A 26,194-nucleotide genomic window follows, 5' to 3' on the forward strand; every position below is an offset into this window, starting at 1 on the left:
GGAGGAAGGGATAAAGACATCTCAAGGTAACATGAAGCAAATATGTTGTCAGAGTAAACTTAGTGGTATCCTCTTTGCAACATTTCTTAAAGAATTGTGGTAATGGTCTTTTGTAGGCAACCCCATAATATATAGTATTCCTAATGTTCTAGGGATCAAGTAAAATATTTTTATGATAGATTACATGTGTAATTAAAATTGGAACTTGTGAGTGACACGTCAGCCATAGGAAGACCTGTTGGTGTTCTGACACTGTATTATATGGATATTTAGAATTAATCATCTTTAGTATCACTAGCACAGAATGAATTATAGAACTATAGAGTTCAAATGATTCATAATTCTTAACATCTTTCTCTAAGTCAAGCTTAATTTACTGCAGCGTTCTTACCATGAGAAGTTAGAGAAACGTTGTCAAGAGTCTCTGAAGAGGTGTACAACATAATGATTAGGGATTTATATAACTTACAAAGTGATCACCTCGATAAGTCTAGTACCCACCTTAAACCACACATAGTTATTATAATACGAGGTATGATTTTAAAATACAGTGAATGTTTTTAAAAAATTATTACAGTAAAAGACACTTTGCTATTAATCCCCCTCAAAATAGCCCCCCTCACTTCGAACACACTTATCATATAGTTCTTGTCATTTTCTGAAACATTTCTGGAAGTCCTCTTTCGTATCTTTATTTCATCCTCTATCATGACAATGCTCCATGTCACACATCGCTTCTGATATGGAAATTTCTGTCAAATAAAAACATTATGGTGTGTCCTTACACCTCATTCCCTGAATCTGGCACCGTGCAACTTCTGGCTCTTCCCCAAAGTCAAAATGACCACGAAAGGAAAACGTTTTGAATCAATTCAGGACATCGTGGCAGCCACGACAGTGCAACTAAAGACACTCATGTTAAGAGGACTTCCAGAACTGCTTCAGAAAGTGGCAAGAACAATGGGATAAATGTGTTCGAAGAGAGGGGGAGTATTTTGAGGGGGATTAATGGCAATCTGTCTTTTACTATAATCAATTTTGTCTAATTTAAACATTCACTGTATGTTTTGATCACATCTCATATTATTGACTATGTTTCTTTTACCCTACATCCCCATGACTATTTCGTAACTGCCAATTTGTACTTCTTAATCCCCTTACCTTTTTCACCCAGTCCCCCAATCCCCTTCCCATTTGGCAGCCATCAAAATGTTCTCCGTATGGACAATGGAAATGTAATGGCTCTGTGCGATGTCAGAGGGATAGTGGATGGGGTTAGGGGGGTTCACACAGTGTGAGGGATATAAAAGATAAACGTCTAAGTATCACTTTGTCTTGTGCACCTGAAACTAATGGAAAAAAAAAGTGGCTGGAAGGACCAAAAGAACAAAGGAAGGAAGAATGGAAAGGAGGGAAGGAGGGAGGGAGGTAAAGAGGGTAGAAGGAACGAAGGGAGGAGAAAATCACATTTAACTGACCCTAGGAAAAATAAATTATAAGATGTACCATTATTTTTTTGTGTCACCACAAAAAAGTATTTCTAATTAAACTATTATATAATGCTTCTTAAAAAAATGTTCTCCGTATTAGTTTGTTTCTGTTTTTATTTGTTCATTTGTACTTTTCAGATTCCACATATAAATGAAATCATATGGTATGTGGTCTTTCTCTGTCTGGCTTATCTTACTGAGCACAATAACCTCCAGGTCCATCCATGTTGTCACAAATGATAAGATTTCATTCTCTTTTATGGCTGAGTAACATTCCATTGTATATATGTACCACCTCTTCTTTATTCAGTCCTCTATTGATGGACACTTAGGTTGCTTCCATATTTTGACTACTGTAAATAATGCTACAGTGAGCATAGGGGTGCATATTACTTTTCGAATTAGTGTTTTGGGTTTCTTGGGATAAGTACCCTGAAGTGGAATTGCTGGGTCATACAGTAGTTCTTTTTTAAATTTTTTTGCAGACACTCCATACTGTTTTCCATAGTGACTGCACCAATTTGCAATCCCACCAATAGTGCACAAGGGCTCGCTTCTCTCCACATCCTCGGCAACACTTGTTTTTTGTTGATTTATTGATGATAGCTATTCTTCCAGACGTGAGGTTGTATCTCATTTGATTTTAATTTGCATTTCTTTGATGATTAGTGATGTCAAGCATCTTTTCATGTGTCTATTGGCCATCTGTTTGAATGGGTTTATTTCCTGATCAGAAAAAAGGAGACCCACGATGATGATCAAATAGGAAAAAGTGGCATCTATGGGAAAGTGGGGGTTGGGGGACATAGGCTTCAGAGCCTGGGGAGGAGGAGAGGGTGTGAAGGCCTGAAGTGGCAGGTGAGTGGGAAATGTTGGAGGACGAGAAGCTGAGGAACATCTGCCCATTGGCTTCTGTTTCTCTGTGACCCAGGAACTGAGCTCCTGCTGTCACACCCCAATCCTGCCTCCATCCTTGCAGGGGGGTTCTGTGTTCTCTTTCAGATAATGGGGATTTTCAGTGTCTTATTTTCCTCTTCCCTGCTCTCCTTCCCCACTGAGACTCACATTTAAGCTGTTCAACTTCCCTGTACTAAAACACGTATTCTCATCTTCAGAGAGGGTCTCTTTCCCTCTCGATATGTTAATTTCTATTATAGTAGTTTCCATCTGTGTTGTCTACATGGAAGACTCTAACGGTTGGCCTGTCTTATTATAGACACCAGAAGGCATTCGAAGACATGCATACCCCTTGAATTCTACCTTCTTGCAAAGTTAGCTCTGTTTTCTTTCTAGCCTTGGGCTAGTTCTTTATCTCACAGGTAAATTAATTCAGTTCAACAGATGGCAGTAGCCCAATTGGACTCTAACTTCTCTCAGAAACCCTTCTTAACTAAATAGTGCATTTCTCACTAGTAGTTCTGGGAGGGAAAAAAGTTAAGGAGTTGGATGCAGGAAAAGCAGAGCTATTCTTTTTTGGCTAACATTTGGGGTCCCGGGTTTCTGTCAGACCCAGGTGACATCAGGAAATTGTGTGAGGGGACATGGCCTCCCTTGTGCCCTCTGACTTCAGCCACCACATCTGTGTCCCCGAGTGGCCACCAGGTTGTGTGGAAGGGCATCATGGTGAAAACAGAGCATGCACTAAAATAAGACCCTTCCTGTATATGGCTTGAAAATTCCTAGGACCTGAAGTTTAGAAACTGATGCTGTAAAGTGAAAATGAAATGTAACTGAGTGTTGGGTGCAGGAAAAGTAATTTATTGGCTCTAACATGAAAAGCTCTGGGAGTGAGCCTTCTTCTCATCGTGGACCCTGTGATCGATGGCGGCCAGCTGCGTAGCTGTCTGGCAGTGTGCTCTTGGAAACAGCATAGTAGGGACTTTGCAGGTGGGTTTCGTTGGGTTACGAGACTGCTTTTGTGAGACTCTGCTGCATCTTGATATTCTACCAAGGAGAAGATGGTAAATCAGAGTAATTGCTTCATCCCAAGGCATTTCATATTGTAAAGGGAAAAGGTCCTGTTAAGAAACTCAAACGAACTTCTGCTGTTTATACTGTATAGAAAGCCTCTTTAAAAGCTGCTTGTCATACAACCTGGCAGTTTATTGTCATGGAACAATTCCATTAGAACCCAATGCCTGTTCTCATGGCACCAAGACTAAGGGTCCCTCAGGAAAAGCGTTTAACTCTTGGATGTACAAAGCTGTTATTTATCTGTCATTTCTTGAAAAACTCACTGGAGTGTATTTATGAGAGAGATTTGAAGCAACCCTCATTTCCACTGAGTCAGAAATGGAGTTTCTAGCTCCATAGAAATGGGATTCAGTAAATGACCAGTAAAGGACTGAAAAGTACCCAGTACCATATTGTAACAGTGACTCGTCTATGCTAATTCTGTTATAAGCTGCACTCCATAATCCTTAAGGAATTCACTGTACAGAACTCAAGGACTGGAGTGTTAGTTAATTGCCACTGCTGATTCATTTGAATTGCTTATGCCAGTTATATTTCATAGGTTTTAGAAGAATTCTTAATGTATATCAACCAAGGAGGCTTAGGAGATCTCAGAAGAACAAATTGAAAGTGTCATGATCTGAAAATTAACACCCTTCTGGCTGGCATTTACTAACAAAGGATGGGGGTCCCATTTGTCAGAGCCTGTCAGTGAGCAAGTTCCCTGGGGAGCCAGCAGAGCAGTCTTAAGAGTTTGGTCTCTGGTGCTGGACTTCCCGACTTCACACCCCAGCATTGTCGCTCACTGGCTGTGACACTTGGACAAGTTAACCTTGAGCCTGTGGCTTCTTCACTGGTACATGAGGATAGGGTCTCTTGGGGTTTTAAAGACTAGTAAATGAAATAAGACATGTAAAGTGCTTTGTGCAGTGGCTGCATGTAGTAATAAGGGGAGTTATTGTTATTAGCAAAATTTAATATGGGCCTGATGGGTCTTGGAAGATGGCATAGATCATCCCAAAGGCTGTTTTCTGTGGAATATTTGTGGGTTAAAGTCGTCTATGGGCATTTGTTACTTTGTGACTCCCTTCTATTTCCTAGTGTCACGAAGGCTGTGGTACAGGAGACGTGATTATGGCACAAACCACCCTCAATTCTATTCCCATTCTTGTAGAACAGATCAACAACCCTAAGGCAGAGATTTGTAACTGCTCTCAGGGTTTCAAGATTGAATTAAGATTGAGATAACTTTTGTGGTCAGAGACAAATAAGGTTGGACTGACCTTTTCAGAGTATCCATGGTAAAATAATATTGGGGGTCACACTTACAAAGCTGATGGTGTAATGCTGTTGCAGAAAAATAGTGAATAGGCATGGGTACTAGAATTCCTTGACTCAAAAAGAAAAGCCTAGTATAAGTAAGCAGGGGGATAGTAATGTACTTCAAAATTTAAGGCTTGGTTTTATGCACTGTTAACTGGTTCTCACTCCTCAGTAAGTCTTTAAACATTAATAACTTTACCACTACACCCACCACCACCACCACCATCACCACCCTCATCACCACCACCACCACCACCGTCACCATCGCCACCATCACCACCACCACCATCACCACCACTGCCATCACCACCACCACAACCACCACCACCACCTTCACCCTCACCATCTCTACCACCACCGCCTCACCATCACCAGCACTGGCACCATGCTACAACAACTCAGGTCCCTGAAGGACTCCAGTTGGGAGAATCCTCTTTATCAAGCTCTGATTCCAGCCCCATCTTTTCTCTGCTTGACTTGCTTTTCTCACCTTCTCACTCTCTGACCACCTCTCTTTTAGTCCACTAGCTCTGCCTGTAGACTAAGGAGGGGATGATTTGTAAGTGCAATTCAGCAGCCTTGCTCTTCTCTGACTTAAGAAAGGATTACTGATCTTTTATCATTTGCTTTATAAATAACAAAGGATGTTAGTTTGTCTCATTAAATTTAAAGCAATTGTTAAAGTTTTGTAGTGTTTAAGTTTTTTTAATTATATATAGTTGTTGCTATTGCTGCTCCTAAAAGGAGGAGAGTTCCTGGGAAACATTCTTCTCTTCCCCACTTAGTGCCTTTTTTTCTTCTTGTTTGCCCTGTGGCTACCAGTCTGCACCCCAGGGGAAGGTTGGCATGTTGTCCCAGGACTGTAAATGTTCCATGACGGAAAAGACTGTCTCCTCTGTGCACCAAGCCATTCACGGCCAGGCCTCATACAAACTGTAAAGCAAGTTTATTCACTTATTTACTCCAAACCAAACTGCTTTCAGGAAGGGATCAGGTAAATTTGTGAGGTACTGTAGCAATGAAGGGTTAGAAGTGAAGCAAACCAAAGAAATGGAACCTTAAATGTGAAATTCTAGCTGGTTAAAGATGTAAGATGCTATGGGGAGGGCAAGGGTCACATCCTCTGTATACTCTAGACGGCCACTTGATAGTAATTTATCTATCTTGTATTTTTAAGCCCTTCTTTTTCCCTTCCCTCTCCTCCACCTGCCTTTTTCTAAGACCCAGCTCAAAAGTGACCTCTTGCAGAAAGCAACCCTGATGCCCTGTTCTCCCTTCTGCAGTGTCGTGACCTCATGACATCGGCATTCTCAGCTTAGAATGGGCTCCTTTCCCCTTCCGCACTTCTCCCCCTGTCCCTTAGGCTGTCAGCTTCTCAGCAGCAGGAAAGGCCTGTCACAGCCCTAATTGTGTCGCCAGCATCTAGCCAGCATCTAACACCGTGGCATTCAGGAAATGCTTTTGGACTAAAGTGAATTGTATTTCGATTTGCTATTTGAAGAGGACAGTATTTTTTAAACATGGAGAACATAACTTTCTTCAGAAATAGGTGAGAGGTTATTCATTTTCTTCTCATCGAATTGACTTGTTCAAGACCCCAACCTTGGAGATACACAAGTAGGTAGGAAAATGGTGGGCTTTTGTTTTGTTTTTAAGAATAAAACATTATGATGATTCTAGGCAAGGGGAGCAATTAGCTGTGTATACCCTTGGCTGAGAGCCTCCTCCATGGCAAATGCAATTTGCTTGGAGCAGATGTTCAGGTTGAAACCGGCTGCATATAGATCAGTGCAGGAAGGAGGACAGCCGTCTCTCCTGTCCAGTGGGGGTCTCTGGGTCAAACCTGGGGCTCAGCTACAGGGACAGGCTGCACGAGCCCCAGCATCTTTCCCTGGGCTGGGATCAGAGCAGGCTGATGAATGGGCGGGATTTGCTGGCCAAGGTGATACCATCAGTCCTAGCTGGCTTCTGTTAGAATCTATAATTTCTTTATTCATTCGTCTGTCCTCTATTCCAGTATTCTATAATATGTTACGTGGTTATCCTATTTATGTGTGTACTGTGGAGAGAGACTGACTTTTGTCTTTTGTTCTGGGAATATAAAAATTCCAACAGCACAGTCTTTGTTCCAGAATTCTCCTTTTAGATTTTTCTGAATGAGAAATAGCTTCCCTTTGTTTTCCTTGTCCTGTTTTGCTGCTCTGGGGCTCATGTTCACTCTTCATTAACCATAAGATGATGGACATCAGGGTATAGCCAGTGTGGCCGCCGTGTGACTCATGGACAGTACCTCTTCCCCAGATAGACATGAAGAAAGTACTTTAGTACTTTGGACATTGCTTTTCCTTCTACATAATGTCTTCTTTATGGCATTGTCTGAATGGTCAAACTCTTACGCTGAGTTCCGTGATCTTTAAAAAAGTGAACCTAATAATATCTACCATCCTGTCTTTCGCCATATGACATTGTAACTATAATTAAGGGACATATATGTGAAATGTTTTGAGCTCAGTAGAAGGGAGAAGCCATCAGGTTCAAAGGTATTATCGTTATTTAGTTCTCTACTGATACCATATGACCCAGAATAACCTCATTTTGGAAAGGACGATAATATCATGTTTGGACATCTATTCCAACTTAACCCCATAATTGGCTTTTACCTGAGCCCTACACGATATGTCAATTTATAGATTAAAAATAAATAAATGGGGAATGATCAGAAAGTTTTTACATTTTTCATAGACTATTTTTTAAATTCTAAAATTCAATGTCTTTTAAAAAGAGTTGATTAAAAAGCTCCATTTTCTGAAATGTTATACATCTGCAACAAAGATTAAATAATATTGTAGCAGTTGGCTGCCTCCACTTCGCTGCAAAATAAATAAATACATTTGGTGACATACAGTTGAGGAGTATGATTCTTATAATTCTCACAGAAATCAGGAACAACTTTACAGATGATAGTAATTTTACCATCTGCTAGTAACAAAGAAGCATAGCTCGTAACACAAAGCTTTTACTGAGTCTGACGTATATATATTGGCAGGCCAGGATTTGGAATTCTCTACCGCTTCAGTCCCCGCCCCCAGGGAAGCTGACCTGACTAGCAGCATGTCGTGGGAAAGGTTCCTTTGCTTCTAACGCCAATGGCATGGGCTTCCCATGGTTGGAATGGCAGAGGAGGGAAGAAGGCTGAGTTCAATGGTGACAGATCAAGAGAAAGGCACTCTGCAGGATTGGGAAGACCTGCATAGATTTCACACGCAATTAGTGGAATGGTGGACTCGCTGTCGAGGAGATACTCTCTTTATGAGTGAAAACATTAAGTGTTGGTAGAAGAGATCAAAGTTCAGATGCTTAGGGAGAGATGGGGGATGGCAAGTCCAGACTTTCTCTTACAATGACATTTGCTTTACTCAGTTAACATTTTGTCTTCCTAGGCCTAAGGTGACAAGTGGGCTTGTGGTTCTAGTTAAGGATGAGGAGTGGGTGGGCTGCCATTAGGAAGAGCTGAATGCTCGGTGGAAACGACGGGGCTGCCGACCACGGAAGGGGAAGAGAAACAGCTGGGAAGGAAGACATGGAACAAGTGTCACCCCACTCCAGAGAGGACATGGGTTTCCTGTCCTCTCTGGAGAAAGCGGGGGGTGGGAGGGGTGATTGTCCTTTTTCGCCATCATGGTTTCATCTCATGGTGTGGAGGCTGCTGCACGGCCCGAGCCTTGTGGTGGTCTCATAAAAGATGGCCAGTTCCTTTCTATTAGGAGGTGATGTGCAGTTCCTGAGGGTGTTGAGTCCTTCTTAGTATTAGAAACCATAGGACCTCCTTAGAGGACTTTAGCTAGCAGTGGGCTGCCTGTGGGGTGCTTTTGGTTACCTTCAAGCTTAAAGGGGTTGGGAAATGAGGCAGGTTTAATTAAGGAAGAGTAGCTTCTTCCTCACCTCCGATTTCTCCATATTAGAAAGTGATCCTTACGCCTGATCCTGGAACCGCAGTGAGTTCGATATCTGCCTACCTCAGATGGCTTTTACCCTGATGGCTTTGTCTTACACATCTTAGCCATGTTGCAGCATAGGTGGGGTTGATAAATTTGTTATGTTCCTGCCTTCCACATCATCCCTTCCTTTTTTGTCATGCCTCCAGTTTGCACGCTGCTGTCCTTGTATCCTTTCCTCCTGGCCCTGGGGAAGAAAGCAGACAAGCCCAGGCACATGAAGACACAGGTTTAAAGTGTTTTCCCTCTTGTGGTGTCTGCGTTTCTTACAGGGGTGAAGACATCTTAAACCAGAGGAACGACTCGCTAGTGGTGGAATTTCAGTCGTCAGCCAGCCGGTGCAGGAGGTATTATTTCGGGCATGGGGCCGTCTCTGAAGCCCGCAGTCATCCTGAATGCCCCCTGGCCGCTCCGTGTTACATGAGGTCACTTCGTACATCATACCAGTCTTGTGTGTTTGGTTGGCTTGACCTGTCGGCTGCGGGCAGCAAGCATGTTTGTGGGCGTCTTTGTGCATGAGTTGCGCACAGTAGGCGCCTCACAGGTGGCTGTGCAGACTGGAGAGGAAAGAAGTGTAATGCTGGCAGTGCAAGGTTTTATTTTGTTTTCTGATGCAAAAGCTGGAATTGGTCCGAAAGTGAGCACGTCAGTGGTGAAAGCAGAATCCCACTTCATGTCCATCCACAGCATGAGTCGTGTGTCCTTACAGACCTCCATTTGAAATCCATGGAGTCTTCATGAAAGCGGGAGGTTTCATATTATGAATGTCCACAACCAGGGAGGGACAGTCACACCCTCTCCTTTGAACCACCAGCCTGGTTCCGAGACTAAGAGTGTCGTTTCCATCTCGTGCCTCCCTTATGCTAGTCAGGGTTGCCACAGCCACCCCAGAGAGTTCTTAGTGACCATGGGCCATGTTGGAGCTGTGAGCCTCTCCATTGGTGACGCTGTGGCTCAGCTGCCCTTTCTATAAAGGTCACTGGTTGGACTCCCAAATCTAATAACTTCGGCTAATGTACTAAGGATGAATTAAAATGATAACAGTCTGCATACTCTGGGTATTTTAACATTCCTTACTCTTCAATTGAAATGCAGTGTCTCACAGCCTTGCTGGAAACACAGCCTACCGTCACCCCTTAAACAGCAAGTTTCAAGTATATTCTGGCCACATGGGCAGAGCTAGAGGATACGCGATATTTATGTTATGATTATTTTATTTGTGTCCTCTACAGCTACGTGATACAGATAGTCTCTCTTTTACTCAGTGTAGCAATTTAGCTGAAAAAACAAACCAAACCAAAATAAAACCTTCCTATTTCTACAAGTTCCTTCAAACACCCACAGATCCTTTCGTTATTAATAACATTTAATAGTAGTACATTGGATTTTGACACTGAAAGCCATTCTGGAGCCCTTTTTATGGACTGTTTTCACGGTTAAACCTTCCATCACCACCGTGAAACACGCTGCGCTGTAATGAAGGCACTGGGGTGCAGAGAGAGCATGTGCTTTTCCCATCATCATGTCGGTGGCTGGGGGCGAACCACAGTCAGTAGGTGGTTGCCCTGGATTCCAGCTCGGGCATCTGCCCACTGGACCAAGTGGGAGCTCTAAGCAAGGTGATGATAAAGCCCCTTAAACGAATGCTTCTGCCAGGAAATGAAGACAGTGCTCATTCTGAGGGACGTGTCAGGTCTTTACAATTGGTAGTGTTAGTTCTGTGTTTACACCAAGGCCAGATTTCTTTATCTACTGGGCTGAAAAAGAACAAAAGAACAAAACACCAGTGTATTTCCTTCCTTCACTACATGGGTCACTTCCTCATTATTAGCTGAATTAGGCCCTTTCCTTTCTCCTTATTAGGGGAAAGAACACTGTTTCTTCCTCAGTCCTCCCCGTTATCTGGTGTCTGGTCACTTCATAATTGTGTTTTAGGAGAATAGATATTCATTTTCTTCAACAAAAAGGCTGAGTTCCTTGATGACACACTATAATTCAATTTCCGTGCTCTCCCTCCATTGCCCACACCCCTTCCTCCTGGCACATTTTTCACGGTTAGGAGGAGTGATAGTGTCAAATATATCAGAAGGAAGAGTTGATTCTGTCCTAGTTTGACGACTTGACTGATTTGCAGAGATCAGAAGAAGGCTCACAGCTGTGAAAGCCACTGCAACATGGAGTTCTAACAGCTCTTTAGGGAGTTAGCTAATGAAAGAATCACTACAGAAACACAGCCATGTGAAAAAAGAAAAATAAAGAGAGAAAAGAACAAGAGCATTCCCATATAACACTCAGAGACTATGTCATAAGAGGAACTATGCTCATAATTTCTATTTACACGTCGCAATAATTACCGTCTGCCTGAAGATTACTTTTAGTCTCTCCCTGTCAAGGTAGCTTAGATAGTTCCTCTTTCCCATGTCAGGCAGAGAGGTCTAGTACTGGTTGGAACTTGTCCTAAGGATTTTTTTCTTCCTGGAGAATGTAATTATCAGACACATGAGCCCATCCTGCTTGATTAGAATGGCTTTAGTCTGATCCATGTTCTTGTCATCGTCACCATTTGTCCATGAACCAGATTTCTGCACTCGGGTGAATGTGAGATTGGGCTTTAGCCTTTAATTTTTTTTGTATGGGGTTGTTCTCTTTTCTTTCTCTGATGCAGTGTCTATGAACCAGATAGAAATGTGTTACGGAGGAAAGAACGAGAAAGAAGAAATCAGGAAACTCAACAGGATGATGGCACATTTAATTCAAGTTACTCCCTCTTCAGTGAACCCTATAAGGTAGATGGTTTTCCATTGTTTGTCTCCACCCCTCACTCGTTTGTACCTCTAATCCCCGGATGATGGTCTTGACTTGAAGAGTTGACCAAACTTTAGTTAGCTCGAGGAAGATGGCTCAGCCACTAAGAACGGGGTCTTCCCACACAAAACTTGGTGTCTAGTTCACATGTCTTTACTGGCCACTCTGTTCAGTGAAGTGTAACTTGCTGTGATTTTTATGAATAATGTAGACTTCATCTCTGCATTGATTTTAAAGTCAGTGACATCTGCTCTGTGTTCTAAAGTGTTAGGAAACAAACACTCTTAAAAGAGGTTGGGTTCCATATCTTTTACACATGGACCGTGCTAGTATTAGGATACCTGCTAGGGCTGATGAGAAAGAAACTGTGGGATTTTCTTTCATTTACCCAAAGGCCAGAAATATAACCTCTCTTCCCAAATGCGGTATCTTCCCAGATGTCACTGGTGTCTTTGGCTGCATGGAGCTGTAGGTAGTTCAGGCTCCTGGCTTCTTGCACACTTAGCCCCATGCCCGTTTTACCCTTCATTCTGACTTCTCTTGCCTGTTACTTGGGGTTTCTGACAAGAATAATTATGTATGTACAAATTGCAAGCAGAACAATTTGAGCCAAATCTGAATTTTCAAGAAAAGCTTCTGCTGGGACCGGAAAAACAGAAAAGGAAACCCAATCCTGGAGATTCTTATCTGGATGGTTTTGTGAAGTTGCAATAGGGCACATGCTGATATCTTCAGCAGCCGCGCACAGGCCAAGGATTGGGGCCTTGGTGTCCTGTGAGGCCCTTAATGGTTTCTGGGTCTGGTGAGGCACAGAGTGCGGACAGATGGCCTCAGAGACAGTGATTTTGATTTCATGTCTCAGCCCTCATTCTGCATGCGGCGACCTTGGCTCTGTGGTCCATCCAGGCCCCTCTCCACGGTTTCCTATGTTTCCTTTGTCTCTAACAAGAGGGTATGTTTTTCTTTCTCAGACGAACAAGGGGGACGAGCTCTCCAACCGGATCCAGAATACGCTCGGCAATTACGATGAAATGAAAGACTTTTTAACTGATAGATCCAATCAGAGTCACCTAGTTGGCGTTCCCAAGCCTGGGCTTGCTCAGGCTCCTGTGAACAAGATGGATGAACATTTTGTCCCCGAATCAAGAGCCCAGCCTCAGCCCTCGTCAGTCTGCAGCACTGCATCCTCCACACCAGCAGCTGTCCCCGTGCAGCAGAGTAAGAGGACCACCGTGGGCTGGCAGAAGGTTGGGCACCCGCCCTCCGAGGGCCAACAGAGAGCAAGTAAGTACGGACACAGGGTGGTTGATTTGAACAGACCCGCTAAGCCAGAGAACCATGATAAAAAGCCTAATCACTGTGTGTCGAGCTCCTTATCCTCACCTCCCTCTTCTTCTTCTTCCAACTCAGCACAACAGGGTTCTCTCAGGACCCTCCTTGGAGATAGCGTTGGCAGACAGCAACCACGGGCCAAACAAGTCTGCAACGTAGAGGTGGGTCTTCAGACCCAGGAAAGGCCACCTGCTATGGCAGCCAAGCATAGCGGCAGTGGACACTGTGTTCAGAACTTTCCTCCGTCCCTGGCTTCAAAACCCAGCCTGGTTCAGCAGAAACCGACCGCATACGTGCGGCCCATGGACGGCCAAGATCAGGCCCCTGATGAGTCTCCGAAGCTGAAGTCGTCCACGGAAAGCAGCGTGCACTGCACCTCCTACAGGGGTGTCCCTGCCACCAAGTCGGAGTCGGCCAGAGCCAAGGCCAAGCTTGCTAAGTTCAGCACCCCCAAACAGACGGAGGTGAGTCTTGTCCTCTTCCTGCTAACACGCATCTGAGGGGTTCTGAGTGGATTCAGCTGTGGATTCAGTTCCCACGTTTCTTTATTTCAGTGTTTGACTGACTGCGTGTGGTGGGGTTCGTAGCAGTCAGTAAGGGAGATGTACACATAAATAATGCTGTCTGAAAAATCTCAAATAGATTCGAATCAGCATTTTATAAGGACCAACAAATGCAGTCGTGTGTGTGTCTCTTAGTTAAGAAAGAAGCGTCTTCTTTAATACAGTTCAGGGGATATTGTGCAAGCCAGTGTTAACAGAAATAGGAGACACTAGAAATAAAAGGACTTCAAAAGCTGTACTTTTCGTATGTAAAGAGGTTAACTTTCAGGTAAAAGAGTTCAGAAATTTAACATTGTGGTCAGTTTTGAATTGTTCCAGGACAAACTTCACAAAGTTAACCTCAGAATGACTTTTTAATTGTTACACAATTCAATGCCGATTATGGTGAATATTCAGATGTATCACTTGTCCCATCCATATTATAGTATTTAAGACGCAGGTCCATTGATGTCAGTCAAGTAAGGACTCCCTTTGCCCTGTAAAAGAAAAAAAAAATCTGAGGCTGTGTGAATCTAGTGAAAGATTGTAGTTCAGATTCTCCTGATTTGCATTTTGATTTTATTCTAAAGTGTTTATTCAAATATGTAGATCAGATGTATGGAATATTAGAACTGAAAACAAGCCAGTCACATAATCACAGAGATAGCAAAGAGGCCATGACTAGTCTCTTGAACAGAAATCTGGATTGAAAATGAAGGTTTGTGGTAGAGAAGTACATCTTACAGTGTGTTCCAAATTGATGACAGTTGTCACGAGTACATGACGAAGAAATATGACTGCACATGTCTTTTGCTTTGCGATGACGTGGTATACTTACTGAAATAAAAAGGTGAATTCTAGAACACTGTACTTGGGAACTATTCTGTTTTGGGGTTTTTTTGGATACTTTTTTAAAGATAGAGTAACAAACATGGAATATTCTTTGTATCTTAATTTGATTGAATAACCAAATGAAACAAATGATTGGGTATTTCTTTTTACATGTCTCATAAGACAGCCTGACCATTTCTGAGCACCATGTGAGAAAGCACCATGCACCAATTGGGAGAACAATATATTATGCAGATGTTTACACAGGTTCTATTGAGGAAATTAATGGCATGTATACCAGTAACTTCTTTTGATTATTCTTTAATGATGGACCGCAGAAAGTGTTCACTAGGAATTAATATAAGTAAAACTCTAACTTCTGCAAGCATTCATGTTTTTTAAAGTTTGTGGGACATGTATAGGTACCACCTTACAAAATTCATCAAGCTCTTTGATTTTTGTCATCAGTATCAAATGACCTGTAATGGCAAATAAAGCATGACTTATCCTTCAACAGCAGGGCCTGCAACCATCAGGAATCCTTTTATAATTTTAATCCTAATTGATTCCTTGTTAAGATGATTATTATGTACAAAAGAAATTTCAAATTTATTCCTTAATAATTTAATTACTTTGGAGCCCAGTGAGTTGATAAAGCTCTGGTTAAAAGCCAGTTTTTGATCGCCGGGCTAGCCTTGTACAGATAACTACACAGTTTTCGGGCTAGCCTTGTACAGATAACTACACAGTTTTCATTCGGTGTTTGGGTATGTCACTAATAACGTGGATACTTTCAGAATGCTCTTCCAGGACTCCCAGGTCTGGAATGAGGGAAACGCCTGAGCTAGAGAGTCAGGCATTAGACAGACATTAGAGCTTTTATAGAGGAAGTATTTCACTTCCCCCACGTGTAATGACATTGAACCAGGCAGTCTGCTCCCTTCCTAACATTCTATACTGAGTACTTCAAAGAGAGCAATCGTGCATCGACAGAGAAGAGGTAAAAAGAAGTGTTGTTCACAGGACAAAGTTGTAATTGGTGAATTTTTTTGGGGGTAGAGATATACAGTTCTTGTTTTATCAAAAAGCTTTGCATAGTATGGAACATATGGTAATTTGAATTTTGTAACACTGCTGTGTTTAATTAGTCCACTGTCAAAATGGCTGTGTTCCAGTTAGCAGGGTGGTATCTGCAAGTTACATTTCCTATCCTTCAAACTCAAAGGGTTTTTTTGTTTTTGGATTTTTTACATTCCTCCAAGAGATTAAGAAATTTGGCGGGTATATCATTCAGTGTTTATAGGGCAAGTTTATAAAATCCACAATCACAACATAGAAACTGAAGAACATTACCAATTAATCAGATTTTACTTTTGAGGGAGTATTTGCTTTATTTTTTGGCGAGAATAAAACAATTCAATGTGGCAAACAATTTGAAAAATGTTCGTGGCTGTATTTGTTTACACAGATACCACCAGTGAGAACAGGTCGTCTCAATAGTATTGACTGACTTCCAGTGAGGTAGGGAATGTGTTTTTTAGGGAAATTGACAGAGGGAATGACCTGAAGGGAACTTGCATTTCTTTCTTTTTTTTTTTTAATATTTTTATTTCTTGACTATACCTTTTCAGGATGTTGGCTATAGAGCAAGACTCATTATGACAATATGAAGAATTGGGGGCCTAAAAGGCAGTGTTAGGTAACAATGACATCAGACAAGGAAGGTGCAAATATAGCTGTGTAGGCATTGTGTAGGTCATTCCACATGAGAAAATCAAACCAGGGACTAGTGTCATGTGATGTGAGAAATTGAAAAAAAATCTGAGATGTGATCCGTACCTCCGAGAAATTTACAATGAATTGAATAAATTAGATGCCAGCACATAGCTTTTACTTTGCAATTCCTGTCACTTATAGTCCAAATTAAATCTAAAAATGTCCTTCTAGCCCTAGGAAAGTTCCCTTACCTTCATAATCCTTGTGGTAGAAAAATATTGTCGTTTTTAAAAATTGAGAATTCGTGAATGTCTTTTGCCTGATTTTACACTTTCTAAATTCTTCATTCTTTCCCTTACAACATCTGCATTCTCTCTGCTGCCATGGCAAATTATTTGTTGTAATTCTTTGGTTTTCAGTAATAAGTAATTAGTATAGAAAAATTCAGTGCAATTTGATGTGGAAGTTAAAGACCTCAAGGGAATTCCTGAACTGGTACACCTGCCTCTTGACTGTTTTTTCCAGCTCAGTTTTGTGTTTAATGAAAAACATATTTTTGTTGTTATAGCTGAGTCTCTTATTCTTGGCGCCACCCCTCATTAAGTGAACCTTCCCTGGAGTGTAACTCGGAAGGGTGACTACTGTTAGATGAGAGACAAGGGACTTAATGAATGACTGAAGCATGCGTTCTAGAACATTCTAGGGTAGGGCACACTAAATCTTATTTCCAGATGAAGTGAATTATTTTTGTTACACACACACACACACACACACACACACACAAACAATGTTTTGCCATTAAGATGTAATTCAAGATCCAGATGTTAGGAACTGCTTACTTCGAGGGCCAGATGCAGGTTTTGTGGGATCTAAAATTTATACCATGTTGGGGGTGGGATGGGGTCTTCTTTAGGAGCAAAAGAACAGAAAATATCTTATACTTGAAATTTTTATAAACACAAATAGTAACTCGTTGCTAAGGCCCCTCCTGGAGCCTATGAGAAACGTCTGCTCAGGAGGCTCTGAGGCTTATGTGTCATTAGCTTCAAAGTATATCTCTGTCTTTGACTATGGACTAATGATACATTATTATTAAAATGATTATTTTAGATCTGAAGAGAGTGCTTTATATTAGCCTCAAACTTGGTAGAATTTAAAAATAATATCTAATTCTAGGTGATGTAGGCAAGGCAAAAATCAGACAATGCTATGAAAAAGCCTAATATACAGTGCCCCTGGGACAAAATATGGGTCTCACAAGCAATGAACTCGTTTGTTTGGCAAGTTACAGCTTCAGCAGTTGTATTCCAAAGCATACGCAGTTTAGTTTCTGTTTGCTGTTCATTTAGTAAATAGCCGTGGTTTGAAACTGCTCACGCAGAGGGCTCTGATGGCTGAAAATAGAATGCATTTGAAAAGCCAGGGAAGGGAGGAAGCCAGTGGCTGCTGCCCTTAGCTTCGTCAGTGGTGAGGCAAGAAACACTTAAATGTGAACGTCACTGAATAGAAGGCGTTTTGGTCGTGCTTGAAAATTCATCAGCAAGAACAGAGTCACCATTTTTGGTTGATCAGAAGTTTATTTGTTAAAATAAGTAATTAAATAGTATAAGACGTATTGATTAACCATTGCACTGTCATAACGGGCATTTTAAAATCACCATTTATACCACGAATAACAACAGGAAGATAAAGTACCGTGATTCTACAAAATAGCTTCCTAGAAAAGCAATTAACTGATTTTTTTTTTTAAAGTTCACAGAAGATAAATGGTGTAGGCTTCCTATTTCCTGTCACTCTTGGTTACCTTTGTATGAAAATGGATTTCTTCCAAATTAAAGTCAGCACCAGCCTGTCGGACGAAAAAGGCATCTGAAAAGCAATGTGTACATTACATATTCATGCCAGTCTCAGGTTTTTAATTACATTTGAGATGTAGAATGTTTTCAAGTCCAAGCATGCTGTCTGGTTGCTCATTGAGGAAGTGAGGGTGAGTGGCCAGGCTGGAGACACAGGTGTCCCATCTGCTGTGGCCCCCTGCTCTCCATAACCCTCACCTCCATCCTCCTGGAGCCATTGCACACAGAGGACACATGTGCAGGGCAGTGTGGCTTTGTCACAGCCAGGTGGTCACGCCCTGCGCTTCCTCCTGTCTACAGAATACATGTCCTCCACTCTCTTCGTGAGGACGTGGAGAACTTCCTCAGTCCTGGGTAGACTGAGAAGAGGGACAACTCAAAACGTTGATCTCAGATTCTGAAGGTCGTGGTGAAAGCGGGCAAGTGGAAGTGATTCCATATTTTTTGGTACTTTTATGTTCAGCCAGCAGGGCCCTAAATGGTAAAGCACTTCATCACTTAAAAAAATAATAACTTCAGTTTCTATAACCCATTTATTGAAACATTTGAAGAACGCATATTAAAATGTGTCCTGTTGTGTGAAGGGGCTGGTGCCCTGTTCCACCCCCTTTTTCTCACTGCTCCTTTAGAGTCATTTATAAAGCTGGTTTTTCTAGTTGTAAGGTGGGAGAGGACTCCCAGAGCTAGAGGCATTGAGGGCAGGGCCCGGAGCTCTGGGGGAGGCTGTTAGCAGACCCCACTTGAATTTCCTTGTATATTTTCACAGTTCTCACAAAGCTTCCTCTCTCAGAAAGCATCTGGACAGATTACGGGCTGCTTTTCCTTAAACTGTAATCTTCTGTGTTGACTCCAATCCTGGAGCTAATCAAGACCCCTCTGTGTTTGGAGCTACTTGAAAACATGTGTGATCCAGCATCGTTCCTACCCTGGAACAGTGTCACTCTACAGCCCAGTGAGAAAAGCTGCTTCTTTTGTAGTTCATCCGTCTTGGGTTGGAAATCGTGTGCAAGCTTCCAGGTGTGCAGGGAGGCGCAGAGCACAGTGGGAGGGTCCGGGGTCTGCAGACCAGCAAGGACGGGGTTCACACCTGGCTCTGCCACTTGTGAGCCTTCTGGCAGGAGCAAGTCACTGGGCCTCTGTTTCCTCCTATGTGAAGGAGAGAGATTGATAATATCTGCTTGGCAGATGAGATACAGTATGTAATGTGCTAAGCACAGTGGTAATGCAGTAAGCATTTGGGAAATACTGGGGACAGTTCTGAAACAACAGCAAACAAAATAGAAAAATGGGGACATTATTGGAAGAGAGTGTGTGTGTGTGTGTGTGTGTGTGTTTGTTTGTGTGTGAAGGAGAGAGAGAGATGAGGTGGAAGGAAAAAGAAAACTGAAATTCTGAAAGTTCTTTTTTTTTGTATGTTAGAAATTACTGAAATCTTGAAGATGAAGATAGTCTTGGGTTAATAGCCTGAATGGCATAATTCTCCCTTATTTAATGCTTCCCTCCTCTTCCCCCTGAGTTTTATTGCCAAGGCTGGGATAGAATTCTCTCTCTCTTATTCTGTGTACTTGGCTTTTTCCAGCTCTTATTGTCTATATGGACCATATCACTCTTGAGCTTTATTTTCAGTTCAGTGAAATACAGAATCAACAAGATTTGGTCTGAGGAAAAATGTTAAAAATTTCAGGCAGTAAGTATGAGAGTGACTCATTGAAAGAGAGCTCTTTGAAGCCACAGAGTTTTAAATGCCACATTTAATTGGCTGAGCTGTGGAGTCACTTACCCACATGATTAGCTGGCATCAGTAATACCTTTCTCGTGGAGGAAAGCGGACTCTTCCTGCTGCTCAGGATCCATCGCTCTGGCACAAATGGGCTGACGTTAGAGCAGAATGAGGAGTGTGGTTGCTGGAGCTAGACTGTCTGAGTTTGCCTCTCACTCCACTTGCTAGGCAGATGACCTAGTGTCTCAACGGCTTTGTTTGTGACAGAGCCTCATGGTTGTACCTTTATTCGTTTGCTGTGCTGCAATAACAAAGTACCCCAAATCGGTTGGCTTAGAACAACAGAAATTAATCCCAGTTCTGGAGGCCAGATGTCCAAAATCAAGGTGTCGGCAGGGTTGGTTTCTTCTGAGGGCTGTGAGGGAAGGCTCTGCTCCTGGCCTCTTTCTTTGGCTTGTAGAGCTGTCTTCTCCTGGGTCTTTACATCGTCTTCCCTCTATGTGTGTCTCAGTCCAAATTTCCCCTTTCTGAAAGGTCTTCAGTTATATTGGATTAGGACCCACCCTAATGACCTCATTTTAACTTGATTACCCCTATAAAGACCCCATCTCCATTTAAAATTTAAAGTTGCAAGGGACACAATTCGATGTAATAGTACCTGTCAGTAGCATTTTTATGACCGCTTAATAAACTAATATTTGTACAGCACTCACAGTAGTGACTGGCACATAGTGAGCACTCAATGAAATCCACAATAATAACTCATCATAATTATTATAATTATTTATAGTAGCTCTGTTTGCTTCACACTTACCTTATGTGCTCAAACCTAGATGGTCTGAGAGCTCAGCATCTGGAAATCGAGATGAGATAGATGAATTTCACTAACATATGAGTGCCTTAAGAGCAAGGATTTTTGTTTTGTTTTTACTACTTAGTTTATGGAAGCATCTCCAGCCGTGCCTGGCACATAGTTGGTGCTCAATAGAGATTTGTTGAATTAGTTCATTCATTCAAGGGTATGAGTGAAAGAAGTCACTCTCCAATCGTTGATCTCCTCTCTGGGGCTTCAGTAATTCCCGCCAAACTTTTTATGGGAAGAGAGGAGCCAAACCCTTCCATCATATAATTTATAGCTGCTGTTATGGAGAGAAATGGGAACCATATTTACTGCTGTATGTAAACACAGCCTGTGTAAAATAAACCGTGCTGCTGTGTGCTGACCTAGGGGCTGTGCCAGCAGTGTGTTCTCTGCCTCATTTTCCTCTCTCTTGTTTGGTTTTCCTGAGCAGAAGCCCTGGCTTTGGGGCAGTGGGTGTCCTGAGCTGTGTCTGTGCTGCAGGCAGACGCTTGTGTTCTCTGGTCACATGACATGAGCTGTAGCAAAAGGAGGTGTGAGCAAGGAGAGGGGGGTGAGGGGGACAGGGGACTCTAGGAGAGGGCCCCAATTTTTAAACTTTCTGCCACATGAATTGCATTTCGTTGGACTTAAAATGGCCTAGAATACCTGGAGTTCTTAGAGGCAATCCTTGATTCCAGTGGGTACCGATCCCCCCCCCCAATGTCCCATGGCCCTTTTTCTCTGTGTGTCATTGTATACTTCATTGATCCTCTTTCTGTCACAATATCTATTTCTCTTATTCATGGGAGTGCATTGTTTCATAATTTACGCAAACATAATCCACATACTTATCTGGAGCTCTGTGTATTTGTTGTCTTGCAGACATATCCTTCAAAAATAATCCTGGTTACGTGGCATTGGGGTCCACAAAGCCCTTGGTGTGCCTTTAACAGGCAGGAAATGGTTGACCCCTTATCTGTATGACAGAAAGATAAACAGTGGAAAATAGAAAAATATATGCACTCAGCTATTTTTACAAGCCCTGAAAACCAATAAAGATCAGCACCCCCCTCCCCCCATGCTTAGATGCCTTGAAAATCTCACAGAGAGCATCCGTGATGGGCTGTTGAACCTTTCTCTGTGACGTCCCCATAAAGCCTCATCCTGTCTGTGCTCCAGCCCTGTGGCTGGAAGGGAACTTACAACATCCCGGATCACCTTCCCATCTTTGGACTGCTCTCACCCTTCCTTATGCCACCCTGCAAATCAAACTTTCTGTAACTTACGCTTCTTAGCTCTAGTTGTGCCCACTGGGATTTTAAATTGTGGGCTATTTCAGTTTTCTTTGTTATTCATTAATTCCTGTAGATTAGGTCCCCATCGTGCCCCTCAGACAGTTCTTCCTGCAGGGCCATGCCCCCGCTTTCCAGATGGACAGACATTCAAGTCCATTTCAGCATGCGAAATTCAGGGTAGCCTCGCCTGCTTCATCGTAGCCTATCTGAATCATTCCTTTACCATTTGACTTTTACAATTTGTGATAAGTATTACGGAAAAAGGACAAAGCAGTGCAGAGGAAAGGGGCCTGGGGGAGGCACAGGAGGGTGGAGGGTAGCGAGCCAGTGCAGTATTGAAAAGGGAAGTTAGTGTACTTCTCATTCTCACGGAGAAACTGAGGATTGAACAAGAAGAGTGTGAGGCTGGGACGTGAAGGGCTTAGCCAGGGATGCATCTGGCGAAGGAAAGCGCCAGGTAGAAGGGACTTCTGGAGCAGAGACTAAGTAGGGACATGCCTCCTTGCCCTGGAAGAGCAAGAAACCCGAGTGTTGCAGTGGGGCGTGCAAGGAGGAAGGAAATGGGAGAGAGGGCCTTCAGGCCACAGGAAGGACTTGGCTTTACTGTGGGTGAGAATGGGGGGCCATTGATGGGGTTTGAGCAGAGTCATGATCTGACGTAGGTAATAAAAGCGTCAGCCTGGCCGTCATGCTGAGAATAAACTGGAACGAGGCAGGGGTAGGAGCAAGATCAGCTGGCAATTACTACCCTGACCTCCGGGAGCACGAGTGGTGAGGCCCCAGGTGGTAGCAAAGATGATGAGAAGCCTGGATTCTGGATGTATTTTGAAGGAGAGCCAGTGAGGTTTGCTGGCAGCTGGGATGACAGAAAGAGAGGAACTGAGGAAAGGTCTTTGACCTGAGCAACTGAAAGGAAGAACTTGATCTCACCTGAGGCGGAAATAGCTACATGTGAAGCAAATTTTTGGGTGAAGAACAGGAGTTCGTTTGGGCTTCTTGAGTTTGAGGTGTCAGTTAGACATCCAGGTGGATATGGTAAGTAGGAACGCACATTGGAGCCAGAAGTCTGGAGTTTGATGGGGGAAGAAATCTGTATCTGAGCTGGAGATGAAGATTTGAGAGTTGTCAGCATATGTGTGCTGGGTGAGGTCACCCAGGGAGTGAGTGGGGCTCAGGAAGACGGCTGAGCCCTGGGCCTTCCTACAGCAAGGGGCTAGTGGGAAGAGAAGGAATCAGCCAAGAGAAGATGTGATCATAGGTAGGAGAGAACAGAGCATAGTTAGTACCTAGAAGCTTCCAGGAAAGGGGTGTCAAGAAGGGAAGGGAATTATCACCAGTGTCATAAGGGCTTAGTGACATCATATGACACTGATGTTGGGTTTAGCAACGTCAAAGTCAGCAGGTACCTTGAGGAGAGTTTTGGGGGCCAAAACCTATGTAGGTTTAAGAGAGAATCAAGAAGAGAAATTAGAGACATTACATAATGACAACCCTTTCCAGAAGTTTTGCTGCAAAGGGCAGCAAAGACTTTGAAAGTAATGTCTTCATTGTAAAAATTTGAATAAAATTTAAAAAGAGAAAAAAAATCACCTCTAATTCTGCAATCTGGAAATAATCACAGTGAAGGTTTTGGTATATATCCTGTTGTTCTTTTTTTATATTAGACTTTCTTTATTGAATTGGGATGAAGCTGTTACATGTGGCTGTTTTCCCTTTATTTTCCTTACCTACCGAAACCACTTCACCGTGCCATTCTACAATCTTTGGCAACATCCAGGCTATGGCCTGCCTTTGTATCACATTCAGTTGTGAAACCAACTGGTTTTATCCTACAGTGACACCATAATTTCTTTACAGAATTTTTTGTTGGGCATGTAAGCTGTTTTCAGTTTTTTCACTATTATGAATTATTCTGCAATGAGTGAACTTAATAAGTAAATTTTGTGTCGATATGATATGTTCCAAGGAAAAATTCTTAGGCATTTCATTTATTCTAAAATGAACAAAAGGTTTTCATATATACTCTTTTGTGAATTTAGTTCACGTTCTTTACCCGTTGTTCTGTTGAAGTGTTAGTACTTTTTCTTACTGAGTTACGAGTTTCTTAAATATTAAGAAAATTGACCTTTCTTAAATATAAGTCATTCTCTCTGTTTGTTGATTAACCTTTGTTTATAATGGAGAAATTACATTTTGTATCTTCTCTCTTTTGATCTGTTTCTTTGTAATTATGGTTTAAAAGGCTGTTTCCATAGATATAGTAAAAAGTTAAGTTCGTAATATGAAACCATTGGGGAACTAGATGGAAAGTTTTGTATCTGGAATTTATTTTGATGTAAGCTAAGTCTTATTTGTTTACTTTTTCAAATAGTCAGATTCCTTCATAGCTGATTAATTAGTCTGTCTTTATAATTTCAGTAAGAAAGAAGACAAGTATTCCATCTTTATGCAGTTGGATGTAGCTATAGGTAAGGATCCTATACAATTTCTTGTGAAACGAGAAATCCTAAATCAAAATGCTCCATCCTCTCTTCAAGACCAAGTGTAAGTTCTGCCATTTCTATAGTCTGTTCCAACCATTGAAGAGCGTCCCGTTTCTAATGTATTCCTATTGTGTCAACGATTGTTGTATTACCTGTATTATTATTTACTTTTCTTTGTGTCTGTCTGATCTTACAAGTATATTGTCAGCACCTTGAGGTCAGGGACCTCTTCCCAGTCCTCTTTGCACCGTCTTCTTCTAGAAGATGGTCCAATTAGATCAGTACTGAATTATTTTCTTCTCCCTGAGGTCTGGACATTGAATTTCTGCACCTGAAAAATAGAGACAACTGTACTTTAACTGGTTTAAACGATATTAGGTAAATCAATGACAAAAACAAAAAATAACAACCAGAGTGAAGTGCAAGCATAGCATTTAATCTGACCCTGCCTTAATCTCCATCCAGGACCTCTTGCTGTTTCTTACGCATGGCATTTTCTTCCATACTTTTCTCTTTTTCTTATGCCTGGAATATCATCCTTTTCTAGCTTGCCTGCCGAAGTCGTCTTTCAAGGCCACTTCCTCTTATATATTAAAAAAAATACTTAGAAGTTAGGAAGTCACCACTGAGAATTGATCATTGTTAATATATTGGCATATTTGCTTTGTTTTATTCTTGATATTTTTCTGTTTAATTACCCATTGTTTTTATTAACAGTTTCCATGCTCATTTAAATAATAAAGAAGAAAAATGAAATTTAAAAATCAACAATTCCCACTATCCAGAAAAAAAACCTCAAACATAAAATGAACTTTATCCCAGATTACACTCTCTCTCTCTTCTTCACTTCTTTTTCTTTATATTTCTTTGGTTTCATCAAATTTAGAACCTCTCTTGAGCTATTCTTCTAAAATGTGCATCTTGTTCCTTCTTATAGATGGTTTTCTTTTTCTGTTAGAATACCTAAAGAATTATTTCTTTAACTTTCTGTACTTTAACAAAAATTTATCTCAGTTTTGAATGTTTCCTAAAACATGGAGTGCTCTTTCAATCTTTCAAGATTAGTTCATTCTTCTAGTTCAGGGGATTTTTTAAATATTGTTTGCAAACGTTTACACATCCTGTTTTTGATTTGCCTCTTAAAGAATTTACCCTCATGTTGAATCATCTTTATCTTTCTTTCATATCTATTAGTTCTTTTCTGATTGCTTTAATCTATGTTTTTTTCACGTGCACTCACCATTTTCCTAAGCTTTTCCTGTATGTCAGTAATTCAGTTTTTGCTGTCTCTTCTGTTTCTTACTGCCTCTAATTTTTTTTCACTAGTTCTATCCCATGATCAAAGTTTTGTTTAAAAAATTATGCCACACCCAATGATTACTTAAGTCACTCTTTTCTAAGAATTTACAACATTTTAATTCTCATTTTTATTAATGTATTTATTAATGTATTGTCATAATTCAGTGTTTTATTTTTCCTGAAAAAGTTAGAAATCAAACTTTCCTCTACTTACACTATTAAATTTTGGTTCTTTTTTTTTAAACGGGCATTTTCCAGTACCAAAACACTCAGCAAAAGAAGCATCTCTATTAGATATTAATTAGAGCTTGGTGTTGCTTCATGTAATGGATTCTAAAATGAGTGGCTTGAAAACAAGGCAAAGGTTTATTTTTCTTTCATTATTAGTCTGAGATGGTATGCTGCTTTTGTCCTGTGACAGCCTGTATTGGACCTAGGCTCCTTTTTTTTTCCTATTGTTCTACCACCCAGAGAAGATTTATGCTTATCTCCATGATCCAAGACGGGCTTTGTTCCTTTCCAGGCTTCTGGAAGAGGGAAGGGAAAAGTGAGGGCATATCCTACCCTTTAAAGATTCAACCTGGAAGGAGCACAAACCGCTTTCTCTCATATCCCATGCATCAGGATTAGTCACCTGACAATCTTAGCTTCAGGGAAGAGTGAGAAATGTGTCCAGCTGTTATGCTGGGTCAACATGTGTCCAGATACAATTT

General features: G+C 41.7%; 1 protein-coding gene across 7 annotated transcripts in view; it reads left to right on the forward strand.

Annotated features, from left to right (window-relative positions):
• AFF3 (ALF transcription elongation factor 3) overlaps positions 1 to 26,194 on the forward strand; it is a 499,557-nt gene that overhangs the window by 72,021 nt on the left and 401,342 nt on the right. For 2 of the 7 annotated variants that reach the window (XM_081069257.1, XM_081069258.1), the window contains exons 3-6: positions 9,034 to 9,108; positions 11,427 to 11,547; positions 12,538 to 12,850; positions 12,977 to 13,362. In XM_081069257.1, coding sequence (XP_080925383.1) covers positions 9,034 to 9,108; positions 11,427 to 11,547; positions 12,538 to 12,850; positions 12,977 to 13,362 — 895 coding nt within the window. Of the gene's footprint in view, positions 1 to 9,033; positions 9,109 to 11,426; positions 11,548 to 12,537; positions 13,363 to 26,194 lie in introns of all 7 variants that reach the window. The other 5 variants (XM_081069259.1, XM_081069260.1, XM_081069254.1 and 2 more) reach the window with 3 other exon arrangements.

This window comes from Rhinolophus hipposideros, assembly GCF_964194185.1.
Source record: "Rhinolophus hipposideros genome assembly, chromosome: 12".
Classification (NCBI taxonomy): Eukaryota; Metazoa; Chordata; class Mammalia; order Chiroptera; family Rhinolophidae; genus Rhinolophus; species Rhinolophus hipposideros.